The following is a 20,893-nucleotide window of genomic DNA, read 5'->3' on the forward strand; positions in this document are numbered from 1 at the left end:
ACAGGCCCTGCTGCAGAAAAGAGAATTTATTTCCAGAATGTTCTCACATAACAAAACCAACTGTGGCATGTGGGTGCACATACCCGGGGTGGGCAGGGCAGAGCTGCAGGTGTCTTGAGGGTGTGTCCCCTATGGCGGGCACTGGGGCTTCAGGGTACAAGGCTGCTCCCCATGTGCCTGCAACTCTCTATCCTGGCCCCCTCCGGGATCCTGGGCACAGGACAGAGGCCAGGTGCCCAGGCAGTTTGGCAGGACACCAGTCTAGGAGGGGCAAGGCCCTGCGGGGAGGCCTGGGGACTGTGGTGACTTGGCTGGTGGCACCAGTAGGTCACAAGGAAGAATGTTGAGCCCAAAGTCATCGGGGTGCCGTGGACATTCCAAGACTCGGTTTGGCTCTCCTGGTGAGGCCACAGCTGCCCGAGAAGGCAGAAGGGTGAGGGGACACAGGGTTCTCTCTAAGGCACAGATCTGTCCCTGGCCTGCTCCCAGCAGACCGGGGCCTCTCTCCAGTCCTGGCTAGCCTGTGACAGGGGTGTGGCCTGCCATGCAGCTGAGCCTGTCTCTCTCCTCCCAGAGAGGGGGACCTCCTGGAGCCAGAGCAGCCCCAACCGAGTGGATCAGGGCCTTCAGTGGGCAGAGGTCTACTCAGGATCGTGGATGGGGGTGGGGATAGCAGGATGGCCCTGCCACTAGGGACAGGACAAGGAAGCTGCAGGACCCTGTCCCCAGAGGAGCACAGGGGTGGACTGCATGGCAGAGCTGAGGATGCAGCCACAACAGCCATGCTCCTGCCTCCATCCATAAGTGCTCCCTCTGGGGCTCAGCTGTCTGTCTCAGCCACACAACGGACAGGAGCCTGGTGGTGGAGGCCACCCACCCTCTGGCCAGGCGGGAGCGGGGCGGCCGCCCAGCGGCTCTGGTGGAACGGCAGTGGACAGCAGCCGAAAGGCAGTTTGCGGAGGGCTCGGGCAGGAGACGGACACGGGCTGAGGACCTCCGGGATCTCGTGGAGATGCTCAGGCTGCAGGACCAGGGGTGGCAGCAGGAGTCAGAGCCTAAGGCCACTGGCCTCCACTGGGGTAGCTGGGGACAGTGGGGTATTCGGGCAGGCTATTCCCAGAGAAGTTGTTAAACTGGGCCTCCCTCGATGGGGGATTCCTCCAGGTACCAGTGTTCCACTCCGTCTGTGCCTTCTGGAGGCTTCCACCAGCCCCACGGTAGATCCTATGCACCTGAAGGATCAGGGAGGTCAGTGCACTGTCAGGGAAAGGGACCCACTGTGACCCTCGGGTGACACTGCAGGGCGTCCCAGACCCTGCTCCCTCCCTGGGCCACGGACGCCTCATCTCCTCTGCTGTCCCCACAGCCCACAGGACACCCCAGCTCAACACAGCTTCCCCAGGGCCGTAATGCCCCCACTGCGACATCACTCTAGGGTGTGCCCGCCCTCCTCCCCAAACCCTGTGAGTTCCCAGGTGACAGCCTGCAGCTGAAGACACGGGGTGTTCTGTGGAGACAGAGAACAGGGCTCACCCTCACAAGTGCGATGGCCATCATAACAGCAGACAAGGAAAACAAGATGGCTGGGATCAGCATGACCACAGCTGCCCCAACATTGACCCCAAAGAATCCAACAGCTGCCAGCCAGCCACTGCAGGGTGAAAGAGAGAGAAGCAAGGAGTGAAAAGGGTCAGCATACCCACAGAAGGGCCTGCTTGCTGTCCTTCATATGCAAAGAGCTGTGACAAATCAACAAGGAATAGGTACATAAGGCCTTATCTCCTTCATATGTACGGAGCTCCAACAGATCATCAAGAAAAAGATAACTTTAAAGGAGCTGGGCTCAGTTAAGGACCAAAAGGTGACTGATCAATACAAAACGATGGTCATAACAAACTGCTTAACAATTTAACAGGCTTCGGGTCATAAAACACACCCAACCAAAACACACATCTCAAAGAAAGTACTAAGGCAAGGCCTTGCTGACTCCTACAGGTCATAACATCTGCTGTTCTCCACACAAGAGCGTAAGTAACACCCTCAGTAGCCCATCCATCCTGAGAATGCCACCTGCCAGTCTGAGTCAGGGCTGGTGGCATGGCTGGGGGATGGGGTGGCTGACGGCCCGTTCAGAGGTTACCGAGCCCAGCGGCCAGCGAGGAGGGAGGAGGGCATGGTTCATGAGAGGCATGGAGAGGTGAGAGGGTGCCCGAGACCCTGCATGGACAGAACTGGAGGCCCACACTGCATCACCGAGCTCGGACACTGAAGCGGCAATCATGGCGTCTGTCAGGGACCGCCCCGGGTCCTCTGCATATGCCTATGGTTCTATAGCTCAGGGTTCTTGTGAGACTCGGGCAGTGGGGCTGCGATTCTGCTGCCTGCGCTTGGGATCCCTGTCCTCCTCGGGGTTGCCTCCTCCAGCCTTGACAGGAGGGATGGGCCTGGGCCAACTGTAACGTGTTAGGCCCTGTTCGGCTGACCCCGCGGAGTCCTCCTCTTTTGGAGGGAAATGAAGGAAGAGGAGTGGACCTGGAGAAGAGGGAGGTGCTGGGAGGAGGGGGGGGACTGCGTTCGGGGTGCGGTGAGTAAGAGAGAGAAGAAATGGAGGTCTAGACAGGGTGGCATCCGCATTTATCCCGTACTCCCGAGTCAGGCGGACAGACCTCACACGTCAAGTACCTAGTTCCAGGACAGCCAAGGCTACACAGTGAGACCCTCAAAAAAAGAAATGGAGGACCTAGACATGGGAGTGTCTGCTCAAGGCAGGCTTGGGCAGCATGGCAGGGAGGGTTCTGTTCAAGGAACCTAACATGGTGGCGTGGGCCTGGCTGCAAGCAGCTTGGCAGTGCGCTCTGCCGGTGGCCCGTGGCAAGGCCGCCATCTGTCTGCAGGGCAGTCTGGGGCTGGACGGCCCTGGCTCCACAGGCGGGCGGGCGGGTGGACTCTCTCTCACAGGTGAACGGGAGGCACACCCCGCGGTGGTCTGCTTACCATGCGCCCCAGCCTGAGAAGCCGATGGCCTGGATGGCGGTCAGGACAAACTGTGCTCCGAAGATGAAGAAGAATGCCATGAAGTTAAAGGAGCTGTCAGCTCTGCAAGGCACAGAGAGGGCAGTGGGAGGAGTCAAGACCCCCTCGTCCCCGACACACCTACTGACCGAAATGACTAAGCCCCCCACCGAGCACTCAGCCTGGGCGCTGACCACATGGGCATGACGCCACTGCCCCGGGGACTGCATGGGGAGCTGATAAAGTCTGGACACCCTGGGGACAGATGGCTGCAGATGGATGTCCATCTACTGGAGTATTACGAGGCCATGAACAGGAGCAAGGCTCCAACACACCACAGTGGAGGGACTTGTGCTCAGAGAAACAAACACGGAAAACCACACAGGTGTGGGACTCGATAGTAGAAAAGGTCCAGAACAGACAAATCCAGAGACAGAAGTGGGTTTGTGGGGCTGGAGAGAGGACCTGCGGAGAATGGTTTCCTCTGCATGATGGAATCCTCTAGAAGCAAGGACTAGCAATGGCTGGACTACTGCATTGCAATGCCGGGTACACTGTGGTCAGGAACTATTAAAACCAACAAGGCCGAAAGACTGCTCATGGGAATCCTCAAAAGAAGGAGTGTGGTCCCACAATGCAGAGAGGCTGAGGCAGGGGCACTGTGGCCAGACCTCCCTACAGTGAGACTCCAAAGCACCAAGGGGGACATGGCTCAGCTGGGACCACTCGTCCAGTGTCTCACACTCTGGGCTCCATCCCAGCAACCCCGAGACAGCAGTGGCTGTGGCCTGTGGCCACAGATTGCTGACCGTGACGTACGGCCACATTAGACAAGCGGGGGAGAGTTGTTAGTAACCGTCTGAAGCCCGTCCTGGACAGGCAGATCCCAGCTCCCCAGGGATCAGAAAGCACCGTCTCCACGGGTCCCACAGCTGGGAGTGGGTCAGAGGTTCTGCGGCCTGAGGGCCCCCAGAGCAAGCTTACCGGAAGGCCTTGTATGCAGGCCGGAACCAGCACACATAACTGCAGGGGGTGAAGAGAAGCAGCCAGAGCATGGCCAGGCCGAAGTTGGCCCCCGCTCCACCCGCAATCCACCAGGCCAGGCAGGCCACCAGGTTCACACCCAGAGTGGCACAGTAAACTGGAAGGACAGGTAGGAGGAGAGTGGGGAGGTCACCAAGGACCTCTGGCCAGGGGCTCTCCCCACCAGCCCATTCAGGGTGAGCCTCATGCAGGGAGCAGGGTCTCACATCCCGACAACACTGGGCCTGCCCTCGGCGGGGGCCTGCCCTCGATGGGGGCCTTCCCTCGGTGGGGGCCTGCCCTCGGTGGGGACCCCCACCCGCTCCGCGGGGCTCACACATCCACAGCCGGTAGATCCTCTTCACCAGCACCTGGTGCTCCACGGGGATCTCGTCGGAGAAGTCCTGGTAGAAGCAGGGCTTCAGCGGCACAAAGCGGGGCAGGGGCGGGAAGTTGTTCTCCTTTCCTGCAGGAGGGAGACCCCCCGGCAGCCTGTTACGGCCAGAAGCCTGCAGGAGCACCCCCCTCCACCTTAGCCCCTTCCTGAGCCACCAAAGCTAGACAGGACACAGACCCGCGCAGGATCAGCCCGACCCTCGTGGGCTGCGGCCAGAGTCACACCCCAGGGTGTTAAGGGGGCCACTGGAGCGGTCAGTCAGGGCACGGGCCCTGGGGTCAGCATTCAGAGTGTCCTGGGGTTGTCAGGCCAAGGAGGGCAGAGAAAAGGAGGGCGGCCAGAGGCCCTCCATAGCCCCGGGGTCCCCTGCACACCCCGCCACGCTGTCTACTTTGAACCTCCCTTCATCTGCAAACGGGAAGACACTGGTGGCTCTCTGGTGGCCTGTCTATGCCCCACTGTGGCACCCACGGCGTTACGAGGGCAGAAGCTGGGGACGCTGCCTGGGGAGCAGGGCAGACTCACCTGCCATCTCTGTGCCAGCTGACCTGGTACCCAGGCAGAAGGGCCCACCTGAAAGGAGACTAGTATCAGGGCCTCGCCAGCCGCCGGCCTAGGAAGACCCTAAGCCAGCCCACCGCTGCAGGCCTGCTCTGCTAGCCAGCCAGCTTGGCTGCTGGCTCAGTGGGTGTTGGCCCGGATGTGGGGCCGCCTCACGTCACTTCCCCACAGAGCAGTCTGGAAGGGGATGGGTCAAGTCACCAGCTGATTCTACCCACAGCCTTGGAGCCAGGATGCCCCCGGTTCTCGGTGTCCTCCCAACGTTGACCCCTGACGGTGGCCCCACAGATGACTCTCACTACTGCTGACAGACACACCTCTCAGGGCTTCCATTCCACCAAATCACCCAGAGCAGAGCTCACTGCCATGTGACAGCCACATGGTCACAGCGGTCATGGGTGTGGCACTCACCCATGGGAGCTCTTGCGACCCTGGCACAGCCCCAGAGGCACCTAGAGTCACTTTTCAGAGTAGCTCTGCCCCTAAGTGCTGCCCTCAGGACATGGCCGGGTAAGGCCCCCATGGGCGTCAGTGAGAAAGTTGCAGGTACACCCTGGTCTCTGAGTCCAGGCCCTGCTCAATCAACCAGGTGCCACTGGCTGGACACAGTCCCACAGTCTCAAGATGGGCCACCTCACAGCCCTGCCTCGTGGCCTCTCCCTGCCCCACCCTGCCTCCTGGTCACCTGAGGAGCCAGCCCACAGAACATGTCTTCCCAAGAGGAGGAAGGATGGAAGGCCTATGAGAAGATGCAGGCCACTCCTCGGACTGTCCCCCAGCTGAGGCCAGCAGGCACGCAGCAGCCCCACGTCCCCTCAGACTGGGACGGCGGGGCCGGGTCTGTTAAGGGCACACTGCCGTGGAACCGGCACCCCACTACATCCGAGGCCTATCACCCCACCGCACTCTGATCCTTCTGAAGCCCCCAGCCTTCCCACGAACAGCCTGTGGGTGAATCGACCCCAGGCCAACAGGTGTCCAGACATACTTGGAACCTTCCAGACTCCGTAGACAGGCAAGGGAGCCTCCTGGGATGTTCCTACCCCCAGAAGCACCCAGAGCCGGCTGCGCTCATCAGGACTGCCTTCCCCTTCACAACCCACACAGACTGACGCAGACGCCCACCCCAGCCTGGCACCTCGGTGCAAACGGGAACTTGGTTTGAGGCGCTTTATTTTCACACACGATGGCTGCCCCGAGCCTAGAGGACCTCGGGGACTGTAAGACAGCCACTGGGCTTGTACGCAGAACTGAGTCCCACGGCTGCCGCAGCCGGCAAAGGAGGCCGCTGTCTCGGGGCTGAGGGCGCCCCACATGCTGACCCAGGTGGTCAGTGTCCTTAGACACGGAGGGTGAGGCCCCCAGGGTCCAAGGCCATGGAGCTTCGGGGGATGTGGGCTGGCCAGGAGCAGAGAACAGTCTGGAAGTGGAAGGTCACCAGGCCTACGGGTCGGGGTCCAGCTGGCAGCACTGGTCCTCGAGGATGCCGTGGAACACCTGGAAGCGGTGGTTGAGGTCTGGCCGCGCGTGGACACGGAAGCGCGTGCCCAGGGCGCCATCGGGCGAGGGCGCCCCATAGAAGACGCGCTGGATGCGGGCGTGGACGAGGGCCATGGCACACATGACGCAGGGCTCGCGGGTAACATACAGGTCGTAGCCGGTGCACACGTAGGGCAGGCCATCCTCATTCTCATCCAGCTTGCGCACGCTGCCAGCACGTGCACCCTGGGCGGCGGTAGCCGGGGCGAAGGAGCAAGCCGGGTGGCGTCTGAGGTCACAGGTGCCACGGCCCTGCCCCTGGGCCACCAGGTCGATGCACACCATGACAGCGTGCAGCAGGGGGCTGGCCAGGCCGCTGCAGTCATGGCCTGTGGCCAGCACGCGGTCCGAGGCTGGGTCCACCACCACAGCGCCCACCGCCCGCAGGCCCTGGGCAGCTGCCCTCCGGGCGGCACACACGGCCTCTTCCATGTGGCTCTGCATGGCCGCTCGCGCCTGCGCAGAGAAGAGCTGCCCGGTCAGCGCGCTGGTCACCTGCTTGTCCTCGTGGAAGGACGTGGGCCAGTGGGCCCGCGCCTCCTCAAACTGGCTCCGGGTGAGCGGCGGCCGGGCGGGCACGGGCACCAGGAATGGTGTGCCCAGGCCACGCGGGTCCACGGCCGGGCTGGGGAGGAGCTCAGCCAGCGAGCGCGGGCCTGCGGAGGGCCCTGCCAGGCACAGCAGCAGATCTGATGCGCCGCCGGCGGCGGGACTGCGGCTGGGGCGCACCCGCTTGAGGTGGGGCTGGGCAGGAAGCGGGTGGACGGCGGACACCTCCCGCAGCAGGCGGGACGTCTGGCGCTTGTCCAGGACAGGCGCGGCGTAGGCCAGCACCAGCTCCACGGCCCCCGACTGCTGCTCGGACAGGACGGGGAGGGCTTGCCATTGCGCCGGCTCTCGCTCCTCACTTCCAGCCTTCTCAGGCTCAGGCGGCTCTGCGAGGCCCGAGGAGGACTCCATCCTCAGCGGTGTTCGACTGTGGAAGACAGAGATGGGACTGGAGTGTCATCCGTCAGCTTCAGTGGGTCGGGGTCTGTCCTGTGTGCGTCCTGCGGGACCCCGGAAGGACGAGTCCAGAGCGCCAGGTAGAGTGCGCTGACTCCGGGCTGCACAAGGAATACCTGCCGGGCTCCGGAGGGCTCCGGAGGGCTCTAACGAGTCCGCATGCCCGACCGATGCCGTGTGGAGGGCAGTGTGGAGACAGGCGTCCATTACTATCAGATCGAGAAGCCACCCCACAGCACGGACAGAGCCCTGGCTCCAGCCCCTGCCCTGTGTAAACCAGGTCGTCCCTGTCGTCCCAGGTGTAGGCCCGGGGATCAGGCCAACCTGGGCTACATAAAACTTTGCTTCTGACAAAAAACAAACAAAAACTATGAAAGACATAACCCAGTCCTTGGCCCCTAAACAAACCTATGGCCACCCACAACTGCTACTCTGTCTCCAGAGGTCACAGGTCTGGCATGGGCTGCTGACATGCTCTGGCCGGCTTCAAGACCTCGGGGCTACAGTCAGGAGAGACAGAATTCTGCCCGCAGTGTGCAGGGTGGACCTGCCTTGTCCGGTCCATGTGAGAACAGCGCCACCAGACCCTGGACTTCGCCTAGGTGAGACCGGCAGAGGATGCAGCCACAGCACACGCAGCTCCTGGCTATGGCCCCAGGGCTGATGGGCAATATCATTCCAACATCATTCCAAGCTGCTAAATGTCCCCTTTTCTACACAGTGACGGGGTGGGGGTGGGGTGCAGGACCACCCCCAGAAAAGCATAAACCTCACACTCAACACCCCATGGCTTCTAGGGGACATGCCCACCTTGGTCAACTGAGGGGTCAAAGACCAGAGCCAGACATACACCCAGTGGCACACACCTGTCATCCCAGCACTTGTGGCGCAGAGGCAGGAGGATGGCTGTGAGCTAGAGGCCAGCCAGCCAGAGCTACAGGGCAAGACCCCACCTCAATCTTCTGTATCCCCAGAAAAAGGCAGCAGACCTAAGATGCACCCCAAGAATACAGACCCTACCAAACAAGGCAGACATGTGGCCATGACCCATTCCACTCTGGACTTGTGCTCCGGGGTATGGCCTGCTGCAGTGGGCTAGCCTGGGAACCTGCCAATCCATGGCACCTGAGCTTTGCTGTGCCAGCACCCCAGTGAAGCCTGAACTGCCAACACCACTGCCACCTGTGCCACACAGAGCAAAGCCAGGCTTGGAGAGGCTGCGGGAGGCGAGGCTGCAGGGAGGGGACCCTCTTGGCCCTCAGACACTGCTTCTCATTGCTCTGGGGTCACAGCTAGCCAGGGCAAGATGGCAGGTGCCAGACCCGAGGAGGACGGCAGCCCCAAAGCAGGCCTCACACACACACCCCCTGCCACCCAGTTCTCTGCTACTGAATCCTCAAGTCATGAGCTCGGCTGAGTCGCCACCTCCCTGGCCCACTGTGCCAACCTATGGGCAATGATCAGGCACCCACATTCTTCACGAGGGCTCAGAACGATCTTCAGAGCACCCCCAGGGAGGGGGCTGGGGCTCAACATGGCAGGAACTTGCCTGCCACATTCAACCCTGAGTTCCCTACCGAGCACCAAACAAACCACGGGGGCGGGGGGGGGCAGCAGGGCTGTCTGGAGTGGGCTTGTTGGCATTACCCAGCATCGCACCCCACACCCTGCCTCCCCTGCTGGCGTGCACCCGGCCGTGGGAATACTCTATGCAATGACTAATGCGCTCACCCGGACTTCCCAGGTTAACACGGCATGGCTCTATGGGCTCCTGAGAACTACAGGTGCCCCTCAGAGCCCCAAGACTAGGGAGAATGGTGCCAGGCATGCCTGGGAGCCTGGCGTTACCATGGCTGCCCCTGCACAAGCCCCATGGCAGGCAGAGCCCATGAGGGGCCATGGTGACATCTGGCCTCCCCAGGGCACATACCACGCCCACAGCCCCCACCAACTGCCAGGGCCACAAAGCACCACTGTCTCCAGGGCAGGAGACACAGCCCTGTTTGTCCCCTCAAGCCTACAAAACAAGGGATACAGGAAGAAGGCTGCCTTGGGGACAGGACCCCTGGGGAGGAGTTTAAAAGCCATAGGATGGTAGCCAAGGCTGCGGCCACCCTTCAAGTTCACTGCTTTAGAGAGCCGTTCTGCATGTTTGCTTTCTTGTTTTGTTTTGAGACAAGGTTTCCCTGTGTGGCCCAGGCTAGCCTAGAGCTCACCATGGACATCAGGCCAGCTTCAAACGTGCAGTCATCTTCCCGTCACTGCCTCCCACATGTTGGGACTCAAGCGGACACCAGAAGGTGACAGGTGAGCGCTGTGGGTCTGCATGGGAACAGGAGCTCCTGCCCCCCACGTGCCACAGACACGCCGACAGCGGCTTAGAAGTCTGCCTCTCTCCGAGGAGCCTCAGCATACCACGCTGAAGAGCTGCAGGCAGACGATGGGCCCTGGGCCCAGGGTCCAACAGACAGGGATAGCACATGCCCAAAACACCAGGCACTCAATAAGCAAGATGTTGAGTTCCGGGTCAGTATGAGCCATAAAGCAAAACCTTCCAAAATTAAAATAAAAAGGGTTGGAGGCCGAGCGCAGCAGTGCAGAGCGTTCCTATCCTGCAGTGCGGGGCCTGGAACCCGCCACTGACGGGAGGGACGTGGATCAGCAGTACAGTGCCCTCCTGGTACGACCAAAGTCCAGGATTCGATCCCGGGTACCACCAAAGACCCCAAGAATTCCCATAGGGTGCCATAGCTTAAAGGGAAACTGCACACCTGCTGTCACCTGTCACGATGGTGAATCCACAACCCTGAGGCAGGGGACTAACTGCGATGACCCGGAACAGATAACCGGAAGCAACTGGAAATCACGGAGTTTCCGGAATGACAAGTAGGGTACACGCGTGCGCAGCAAACGGACGGCGTAGGGCGCGGTAGGGACAAAGCCCTCTGTGCGCACGCGTACTAGCCTCGACTGCTCGCGCACGAGCACGCCCACCGCCTCCCGGGACGCGCGCGACACTCCCCGAGCCTAGATAGTCGGCCCCGGCAAGGCCTTCTTTCCCCGTCCACCGCCCGGGCAACGTCGCCATCCCCGCTGCCGGTGGCGGATCCGGAACGGCGGAAGCCGAGCCCCTACGGCGGCTGCTCACCTGAGGGACGCCCGCGAGAGCGCCACGCTTCTCCAAGTCCTAGCAACGGGGCCCGCCCCGCCTCCTGCCGCGGGGCACGACGGGAACGTAGTTCCGTGGGCGGGGCCTGCTCGAGGCGGAGACGGAGACTTGACTACAATTCCCATAAGGCCGCGCGCGTGCCGGTCCGCCGTCGTGTATCTGGGGGCCTTTTTTTCTTGGGTCCTGCGGTGGGGAGAGCTCTGTGTTGCCGGCTCAAGACCCGCGGGTGGGTGGCCGAAACCCGGGCCCTGCTTGACGTTTTGAGATATCCACAGAGAGGAGACTTGGGGGGGAAGTGGGGGCCATCTGTAGTCACGCAAAGAGCATCTGCCCTCAGACGGCTGTAACCCTGTCGTTCACACTGCTTTGGAAGGTGGCCGTGGTCCGAGGTTTTGGGTCCACTCGGGCCCTCATTTTCCTCATCTGTACAGTGGATGAAGCAAGTGTGTGGACTCTGAAATACACATTGGGGCTCAGGCTGGAGCAGTTTGTGATTGCCTAGCGTCCAGGGCACCTTGCCTTCCATCCACAGCGCTGCATCCACAGGCGCGTCATCCCAGCCCTCTGGGGTTTGAGACAAAGTTCAAGGTGGGGGCTGGGCTTTAATCCCAGCACTCAGGAAGCAGAGGCAGGCAGAGACCGTCTCAGACAACAACAAAGGTTCTGGATGCACATGAATGGAGATCACTTGCCTGCTAGCTGTGAGGCCCTGGTTCAATCTCTGGCAATGCATAAAACAAAAAAATTAAAGAGCAAACGGAGCTAGAGAGATAGCTCAGCGTTTTAGAGCACGAGCTGCGCCTTCAGAGGTCCAGAGTTCAATTCCCAGCACCCACTTGGTGGCTCATCTGTAATGGGATCTGATGCCTTCTTCTGGATGTGGGCTGTGAGCCCTCGTGAGGAATGTGGGTGCCTAATCATAGGTTGCGGTCAGTCAGCCGGGCACGGTGGGCCAGGGAGGTGGCGACTCAGCCGAGCTCATGACTTGAGGATTCAGTAGCAGAGAACTGGGTGGCAGGGGGTGTGTGTGTGAGGCCTGCTGTGGGGCTGCCGTCCTCCTCGGGTCTGGCACCTGCCATCTTGCCCTGGCTTGCTGTGACCCCAGAGCAATGAGAAGCAGTGTCTGAGGGCCAAGAGGATCCCCTCACCAGAGCCAAAAAAAAAAAAAAAAAAAAGAAAGGTGAAGCCAAGCGTGGGGTTTCGTGTCCGCACATGAGCATGAACAAGCTGAGCCAGGAGAACCACAAGTTCCACCCTAGGCTGAACTGTGTGACATGCCTTTAATCCCAGCACTCGGAGGCAGAGGCAGGCGGATTCCAGGACAACCTAGGCTACATAATGAGACCACGTCTTGAAAAAAAACATTAAAAAAAGGTGAAATAAAATTAATAAACAGTAGGACTGGAGAAACGTTTTTTAATTGGTTGTCTATGGGACCAGGGTCCCTGAGACCCTCCCAGGGCCATTCTCCCCAGTTCAGCGATTGGGACATTTCATGGGGACCGCATGGAGCGGCCATGACTAAACCGCAGACTGCCTGGTGAGCAGTGACCGGGCAGGGAGGTGGGAACTGGCGCCCGAGAGCCTGGATCGGCCACGACTGCAGGGTCAACTTGTGTGCATTTTCCTTGGCCTGCCCTTCAGGACCTTTCTAGAAGAAGGCGTGTCTTGTGACCAGCTATCCGACCAGAGTAGGACCCACAGGGTTAGTTCATAGCGCTTGCAAGACAGAGAAGATTAGTGTGGATGTGACCTCTGTCACAAAGCCAGAAACCCTCGGTGCGCTGACTGGCTTCCAGGAGGCCATATGAGCCAAGGTACTCAGGAGGAAAACCAAGAGTTTTGGGTCATTACACCAGGACAGAGTCACCAGGAAACCCATGTTACTTATTTTACTATTTTTTGGCTGAGCCCAACACCATAAAAATGCTATGCCTGAGGCGGATATCTGTGAGTTCGAGGCCAGCCTGGGCTACAGCGTGAGTTCCAGGAAAGGCACAAAGCTACACAGAGAACCCTGTTTCCAAACACCAAAAAGAAAGAAACAAACAAAAAAATGCGATGCCAAGGCTGGAGAGTGGCTTGGCAGTGAGGAACCCTGACTGCTATCCCAGAGGACCCCAGTTTGATTACCTGCACACACACGGTGGCTCACAACCATCTGTAATTCCAGTTCCAATAAATACAATGCTCTCTCCTGGCCTCTATGGGCACTAGACTCCCATGTGGTACACAGACAGATAGATATGCAGGCACACACTTAAATGCATAAAATGAAAATAAACAAGTTGCCAGTGGTGGTGCACACCTTTAATCCACGCACTCGGGAGGCAGAGGCAAGTAGATCTCTGAGTTCGAGGCCAGTCTGGTCCACAAAGTGAGTTCCAGGGCAGCCAGGGCTACACAGAGAGACCCTGCCTCAAAAATAAGGGAGGGCATGGGGGGGGGTCCAAAGAGGAGCGGAGCCCCGTCTAGAATCCCCAGTGAGGGGCTGGGGGCGTGGTCAGGGTGGAGCCCCGCCCAGAATCCCCAGTGAGGGGCTGGGGGCGTGGTCAGGGTGGAGCCCCGCCTAGAATCCCCAGTGAGGGGCTGGGGGCGTGGTCAGGGTGGAGCCCCGCCTAGAATCCTCCAGTGATTGGCTGGGGGCGTGGTCAGGGTGGAGCCCCGCCTAGAATCCTCCAGTGAGGGTCTGGGGGCGTGGTCAGGGCGGAGCCCCACCTAGAATCCCCAGTGAGGGGCTGGGGGCGTGGTCAGGGTGGAGCCCCGCCCAGAATCTCCCAGTGAGGGGATGGGGGTGTGGTCAGGTGGAGCCCCGCCTAGAATCCCCAGTGAGGGGCTGGGGGCGTGGTCAGGGCGGAGCCCCGCCCAGAATCTCCCAGTGAGGGGATGGGGGTGTGGTCAGGTGGAGCCCCGCCTAGAATCCCCAGTGAGGGGCTGGGGGCGTGGTCAGGGCGGAGCCCCACCTAGAATCCCCCAGTGAGGGGCTGGGGGCGTGGTCAGGGTGGAGCCCCGCCTAGAATCCCCAGTGAGGGGCTGGGGGCGTGGTCAGGTGGAGCCCCGCCTAGAATCCCCAGTGAGGGGCTGGGGGCGTGGTCAGGTGGAGCCCCGCCTAGAATCCCCAGTGAGGGGCTGGGGGCGTGGTCAGGGTGGAGCCCCGCCCAGAATCCCCCCAGTGAGGGGCTGGGGGCGTGGTCGGGGTGGAGCCCCGCCTAGAATCCCCCAGTGAGGGACTGGGGGCGTGGTCAGGGTGGAGCCCCGCCTAGAACCCCCAGTGAGGGGCTGGGGGCGTGGTCAGGGTGGAGCCCCGCCCAGAATCCCCAGTGAGGGGCTGGGGGCGTGGTCAGGGTGGAGCCCCGCCTAGAACCCCCAGTGAGGGGCTGGGGGCGTGGTCAGGGTGGAGCCCCGCCCAGAATCCCCCCAGTGAGGGGCTGGGGGCGTGGTCGGGGTGGAGCCCCGCCTAGAATCCCCCAGTGAGGGACTGGGGGCGTGGTCAGGGTGGAGCCCCGCCTAGAACCCCCAGTGAGGGGCTGGGGGCGTGGTCAGGGTGGAGCCCCGCCCAGAATCCCCAGTGAGGGGCTGGGGGCGTGGTCAGGGTGGAGCCCCGCCTAGAACCCCCAGTGAGGGGCTGGGGGCGTGGCTCTGTGATTGCTTGTCTACCTTGTAAGAGACCTTTGGTTTGATCACCAAAATTCGTGGAGGGCCTAGTCTTCATGGCCTGTGTGTGAAGGTAGGACTAATTTTCTAGCAAAGGAGTCTGGGGGTCCCTCTGCCCTCTCTGGTCCATCAGCCAACTTCATGTCACCTCTACTCAGCTTGGTGGTGCTATTTGAAGAATCCCCTGCTTCCTGCCTTGCCTCTGCAGTCTGCAGGAACCATTCCCCCTGCCCCAGCCCCTTGAAATCCGCCATGATCGGGACACATCTGGACATTAACTCCTGAAGCGCACCTGTCTTCAGGGCACTTGTGACACCTGAGATTCCGAACCCGCTTTGCAAATCGGGAAAATAGCCTGGGATGGAGGCATTATGCCTGTGGTCCCAGCGCGGAGGAGACTGAGACAGAAGGTCTCCAAATGAAGACTAGCTTGGGTTAAGTAGAGACTCTGTCTCAAAACCAAACAAAACGGGGTCATGGCTCAGCTCGGTGAGTAGGGGGCTCGTTTGACGTGCTGAAAGCCGCGGGTTCCATCCCCAGCACCACCGGTTACCCCAGCACTTGGGAGGCAGAGGAAGGAAGCAGGAAGTAGGAAGTCTAGGTCATCCTTACCTACATCGCTGGCTAGTTTGATGCCAGCCTGGACTGCAAGAGACCCTGTCTCAAAAAAGGAAAAGAACAAAAGATACTATGAGGTATCATTGCTTAAACTTCGGGGAAAAATCACTCCAATTTGACTGCTTTCCATTAAGCCTTATAAACACCGGGCCATCTGAGCAGGCGGCTACCGGGTGTCCACGACAGTCTCAGCTCACAAAGCTTGCTCGGCCCCGAGCCCTCTTCCACCACAGCAGTTTGGTGAATATTAGTTAATTCTGGGTTTAACCTTTCTATTTTATTTAATTTTTTTTTTTCGTTTTTCGAGACAAGGTTTCTCTGTGTAATTTTGCTGCCTGTCCTGGAGCTTATTCTGTAGACCAGGCTGGCCTCGAACTCACAGAGATCCTCCTGGTTCTGCCTCCTGAGTGCTGGGATTAAAGGCGTGCGCCACCACTGCCCGGCCCCTTTCTTTCTTAAAATAAGATTTTATTTTATTTTATTTGTATGAGTGTGTGTGTGTATGCATATGTGTGCACCATGTGTGTGCTGTGCCCCCCCACAGGCCAGAAGAGGGCGTTGGATCCCCAGAGCAGCAGTTGCAGGTGCTTGTGAGCTGTGGATTTTGGGAACTGAACCCAGGTCCTCTGAGAAGCAGCCAGTGCTCTTAACTGCTGAGCTGTCTCTCTAGCCTCAATTTCTTTTATGTTTTCTGTCTTTCTTTCTTTCTTTTTTTTTTTTTTGCTTTTTGCGAAATTGTCTCATTTGGGTTAAGTTAGCACAGAACTCTGGGTGACGCTCCTGTTTCATGATTTCTAGTACTGGAGTGAATGTTTGAGTTGTGATCCACAGCTTCCTTCCAAACTGGCCTTTTCTTTCTTTTGTTTGTTGTTTTTTTTTTTTTTTTTTTTGGTTTTTTTTTTATTGTTTTTTTTTTGGGGGGGGTTTCAAGACAGGGTTTCTCTGTGTAGCCCGGACTGTCCTGGGATTTACTCTGTAATCCAGGCTGGCCTCTAACTCAGAGATCTGCCTGCCTCTGCCTCCCAAGTGATGGAATTAAAAATCTGCATACATCTTTACTCCCAGCACTTGGGAGGCAGAGGCAGGAGGATCTCTGTGAATTCAAAGCCAGCCTAGTCTACAGAGTGAGATCCTGGACAGACTCCAGGATCCCTGTCTCAAAAAAAAAAATCTGTATCACCCCCACCCAGCTAGATAATGGACTTTTATTTACTTTATATGAGGGGAGGAGGTGGTCTGTGGGTGCAGAGATCAGAGGACAGCCTACAGGATCTGTGTCTTCCCACTCTGTGAGTCCTGGGGATACAACTCAGAGACTCAGGCTGCTTGGCAGCCTACACCTTTATCTGCTGCACAATCTCACTGGCCCCTGTGCTTTAATTTTTTGTAATAATTTATTTAAATTCATTTTATGTGCATTGGTGTGAAGGTCTCAGATCCCCTGGCACGACACAGTTGTGAGAAGCCATGTGGGTGGGTGCTGGGAACTGAATTCAGGTCCTCTGGAAGAACAGCCAGTGCTCTTAACTGCTGAGCCATCTCTCCAGCCCCGTGTTTTAATTCTTGATATATTTCTGTGTAGTACTGGCTGGTCTTGAACTCCTGGTGGTCTTCTCTTGCCTCTGACTCCTTCCCAGGGCTACAACAGAGGGTTTTCCCTTTACAAAATGTCCTGGGGAACGTGGGCAGCGTTGTAAAGAGGGTGGTCTGCACACATGCTTCAGTGGGAACTGAGTCTTATCCACTAATGTAGTTATGATCCCGGCCATTCTCTCACCCCCGGCCCCAGGGCTACCTTCACTTCCTGTGGATTTATTCCAGGCAGAGCTTGGCTTTCCGGCTTAGCCAGCCCTGGCTCCTCCCAGCCCTGAGTTGGAATGGCCTGGGGGGAGTCCTGAGTGTGAAGGACAGATCCATTCCTTACATGGTGCTTAAAGAAATCACCAGTTTCAGATTTCTTCTTTCTTTCTGAAGACAGGGTCTCTCTGTGCAGCCCTGGCTGTCCTGGAACTCACTCTGTAGACCAGGCTGGCCTGGAACTCAGAGATCGGCCTGCCTCTGCCTCCCGAGTGCTGGGGTTAAAGGCGTGCGCCACTGTACTGTCACAGCCATTTTAAATATTCTTTGTAATTTATTTATCTAACTTTATGTGTCTAGTGTTTTGTCTGCATATATGTCTATGCATCATGTATGTGCCTGGTGACCTCAGAGGTCAGAAGGAGGTGTTGGATCCCCTGAAGCTATAGTTCCAGGCAGGTGTGAACTGCCATATGGGCGCTGGAATTGAACCCAGGTCCTCTGGGGCAGCAGCCTGTGCTGCTAACAGCTGAGTCATCTCTAGTTCCCTTTCCCTTTTTTTTCCTTATCTTTGAGACAGGACCTCATTGATGTGCCTCTGACTGGCCTTGAGCACCCCAAGTTGTCTTTGGACAGCTGTATGGACCCTCCAGCATACACAAACGTCCCATGTGCATCCCACACTAATAATAACACTTTAATATTTACAATTTACATTTGGCTGGGTGTGGTGGCACACACCTTTAATCCCAGTACTCTGGAGGCAGAAGCAGGAGAATACCTGTGAGTTCAAGGCCAGTTTGGTCTACAGAGTGTGGCTCTGTCCCCAAAAAGGAAGAATTACATTTATTTGTGGGCGTGTGTGTCTGTGTCCTGATTCACATGTGGAGGGCAGAAGACAAATCTGTGGAGTCGCTTCCCTCCACCCACCTTTCTGTGTTCTGTGGGTTCTGGGGCTTGAACTCAGATCATGGTTAGCAGCAGGCACTGTACTCAGACACCTCTCTGGTCCCATTCATCTTTCCACGCATGCATGTTAATGTGTGTGGGTGCAGGAATAGGGAGACCAGGAAAACGCCTTGGTGGCACCTTGGGGAAAGTCTTCTACTTTGTTTGAGACAAGCTTCTCTTTGGCCTGGAGCTCAACAGTCCCGCTAGTCCAGCTGGCCAGCGAAGCACCGGCCCTGGCCGGCCTGCTCTGCCTCCCTCCTCCTGGGACTGCAATCCGGAGAGCTGTCTTTTCACAAGGCTTTTCTAGACTTGAACTCAGGGCCTAGTGCTTTAACGGTAAGCACTTCGCTCCCCCCTTATTTATTTATTTATTTATTTATTTATTTATTTATTTAATTATCAGCTTGATACAGTACAAATTCTTATCCTAATTGTGAAATGTTTCATTGAGGCTTGCCCAGTCATTGAGTCAAACCAAAACTTAGTATAAGCCACAGTCATCCTAGGGCGACCCCTGCTATGTAGCCTCCCTGGTTCTGTGGGTTGCAGTCTGATTTTTCTTTGCTTTATACCTAGAATCCACTTATGAGTGAGTACACACCATGTTTGTCCTTCTGGGTTTGGGTTACCTCACTCAGGATGGTGTTTTCTAGTTCCATCCATTTGCCTGCAACTTTCATGCTGTCGTTGTTTTTCTCTGCGGAGCAGTACAACTCCATTGTGTCTATGTACCACCTTTCCATAATCCGATCTTCAGTTGACGGGCACCTAGGTTGTTTCCAGGTTCTGGCTATTACGAATAAAGCTACTATGAACATAGTTGAGCATGTATCTTTGTGGTATGATTGAGCATTCCTTGGGTGTATGCTCAAGAGTCGTAATGGCTGGGTCTTGAGGTAGATTGATTCCTAATTTTCTGAGAAACCACCATACTGATTTCCACAGTGGTTGTACAAGTTTGCACTCCCACCAACGTGGAGGAGTGTGCCCCTTGCTCCACATCCTCTCCAACATAGACTGGCATTAGTGTTTTGATCATAGCCATTCTGACAGGTGTAAGGTGGTATCTCAGAGTCTTTTTGATTCGCATTTCTCTGATTTACATTTCTTTTAGACAGGGTTTCTCTGTGTAGCCCTGGCTGTCCTGGAACTCACTCTGTAGCCCAGGCTGTCCTTGAACTCACAGAGATCCACCTGCCTCTGCCCCCCAAGTGCTGGGATTAAAGGGGTGCGCCACCACTGCCTGGCCTCATTTTTTAAAATTTCTTTTGTATGCGTATGCATGTGTGCCGCGGTGTGGCAGCTGGAGCACAATCTGCAGGAACCATTCTTTCCTTCTTTTGTGTGGCCCTCAGGCTTGAACTCAGGTCCTCAGGCTTATCAGCAAGTGCCTTTACCAACTGAGCCATCCTGCCAGCCCATGCACTGCCTGTTTTCACAGAGTGTTAAATATAAAGCTGAGTGTGGAGCTGAGTGCCTGGGATCCTAGCACTCAACAGAAAGCCATTTCTAGTGAATACAAGGGAGACAAGCAAGAGCCGGGCCCCAGCACTGGGGAGGCAGAGGCAAGCAGCCTGGTCTACATCGTGAGACCCTGTCTCAAATAAATACACACACGAATGAACAAAACTGACTGGAGATGCAGTTCAATCGCTAGAGTCCTTGATCCTGTAACGGCCTGGGTTACAGCTCTCAGAAACCTGGTTTGTGACACAGTTCTGTTACCCCAGCGTTGGGGAGACTGAGGCAGGTGGATCAGCACAGTGCAGCCTTCTCCCTTTCAGGTGTTAGGAGCAAGCCAGTTTGGGCTTTAGGACATTTTTGTCAGAAGAGATTGGGGGTGGCGGAAGGAATGAGGACATAATCCACAGGACATAGTAAAACGGTGTGGTGGTACACGCCTCATCCCATAGTCCAGTGGAGGGGATCATGGGTTCAGTACCACTCTGGGCCACCCGAGGTGGTGTCCTCTCACCTCCCTAAAAGAGAGCTTCACTCAACTGGTCTGTCAGCCTAGCATTCTGGTGGTTTGGGCATGAGGGTTACTGAGTTTGAGGGCCCAGCCTGAGCTATATAATGAGTTCTAAACTGGCCTGACCTACAGATTAAGATGCTGTCTCAAAAAACCAAAAGAAGGGGCCTGGCGGCCACGCCCACCTTTAATCCCAGCACTTGGGAAGCAGAGGCAGGTGGATCTCTGTGAGTTCGAGGCCAGCCTGGTCTACAGAGCGAGATCCGGGACAGGTGCAAAGCTACACAGAGAATCCCTGTCTCGAAAAAACAAAACAAACAAACAAAGGACAACCAAAGAATGGGCTGGCAGGACGGCTCCGTGGTTAAGAGCATTTTCTGCTCTTGTGGAGGACCCAGGTTCAGTTGTCAGATCCCAGAGTGGCTCACAAGCATCCCAACTGCCCATAACTCCCGTTCCAGGGAATTCAACTGCCTTCCCTCCTTGGGCACAAGGCATACATGTGGTGCACAGACATACATGCAGCCAAATACTCTTACATACAAAATAAGAAGATAAAGGAATGCTGGGCAAGGTGGCACACGGCCCTAATTCCAGTACCTGGGAGGCAGAGGCAGGCTGAGTTTGAGGCCAGCCTGGGCTACAGGACCAAATTCCAGGACAGCCAGGGCTACACAGAGAAACCCTGTCTCAAAAAAAACCAAACAAACAAAAAACAAAAAGAAAAGGTGGGCCAGTGAGATGGCTCAGTGGATAAAAGGCTTTCGCCGCCAAGCCTGAATACCTGAGTTCAGTCCCTGGGACTCACTAGGTGGAGCAACAGAATCCATTCTCACAAGCTGTTTTCTGACCTCCACGGGAGCTCCATGGCACAGTAACGTCTGTGTACAGACAAATAAATCAAGTCAAATTGGGAAGGAGAATTGCAGAAGACGGAAGTGGGCGTGGGACCCCCTGGAACTGGAATTACAGACGGTTTTGAATCACCCTGTGGGTGCTGGGAACCGAGCTCTGGTCTTGTGTAAGAGCACCAAGTGTTCTTAAGTGCTGAACCACCCTCCAGCGCCGTCTCCAGACCCTGAGAGAGAATGATTGGTCTACCGCCTCTCCAGGTATGCGGAAAGAATGGAAGGAATGATTTGAAAACCAACAGGGGATGCAGAGCCCGCCCACTGCAGCTGGCTTGGCTTCCAGC

The 20,893-nt window shown here is 57.3% G+C and overlaps 1 protein-coding gene across 6 annotated transcripts; it reads right to left on the minus strand.

The window, feature by feature from the left end:
* Nucleotides 1–11: 11 nt before the first annotated feature.
* On the minus strand, nucleotides 12–12,991 carry LOC128115950 (secretory carrier-associated membrane protein 4). 6 transcript variants are annotated; one of them, XM_052747146.1, is made up of 7 exons: nucleotides 10,686–11,823; nucleotides 4,958–5,005; nucleotides 4,407–4,501; nucleotides 3,997–4,153; nucleotides 2,995–3,096; nucleotides 1,534–1,651; nucleotides 12–1,232 (listed from the first exon to the last, which is right to left on the minus strand). In XM_052747146.1, exons 1-7 carry the CDS (start codon nucleotides 10,829–10,831, stop codon nucleotides 1,056–1,058), a joined length of 843 nt encoding a protein of 280 aa, XP_052603106.1. In that variant the 5' UTR covers nucleotides 10,832–11,823; the 3' UTR covers nucleotides 12–1,055. The 6 variants fall into 6 exon arrangements, with proteins under 6 accessions (XP_052603106.1, XP_052603107.1, XP_052603108.1 ...); XM_052747147.1 differs by having other exon boundaries at nucleotides 4,373–4,501; nucleotides 10,686–10,744; XM_052747148.1 differs by lacking the exon at nucleotides 10,686–11,823 and adding an exon at nucleotides 10,319–10,669 and having other exon boundaries at nucleotides 4,373–4,501; nucleotides 4,958–5,008.
* Between the last annotated feature and the right edge of the window lie 7,902 nt (nucleotides 12,992–20,893).

This window comes from Peromyscus californicus, unplaced genomic scaffold, assembly GCF_007827085.1.
Source record: "Peromyscus californicus insignis strain IS unplaced genomic scaffold, ASM782708v3 Scaffold_1__1_contigs__length_55948999, whole genome shotgun sequence".
NCBI lineage: Eukaryota > Metazoa > Chordata > Mammalia > Rodentia > Cricetidae > Peromyscus > Peromyscus californicus.

Excerpts from the sequence above, each read along its gene's own strand:
- LOC128115950 (XM_052747145.1), bottom strand. The coding sequence starts at position 10,831 with ATGGGAATTGTAGTCAAGTCTCCGTCTCCGCCTCGAGCAGGCCCCGCC. Across the intron at positions 7,509-10,685 it reads CTCTCGCGGGCGTCCCTCAG|TCGAACACCGCTGAGGATGG; the intron begins GTGAGCAGCCGC and ends TGTCTTCCACAG.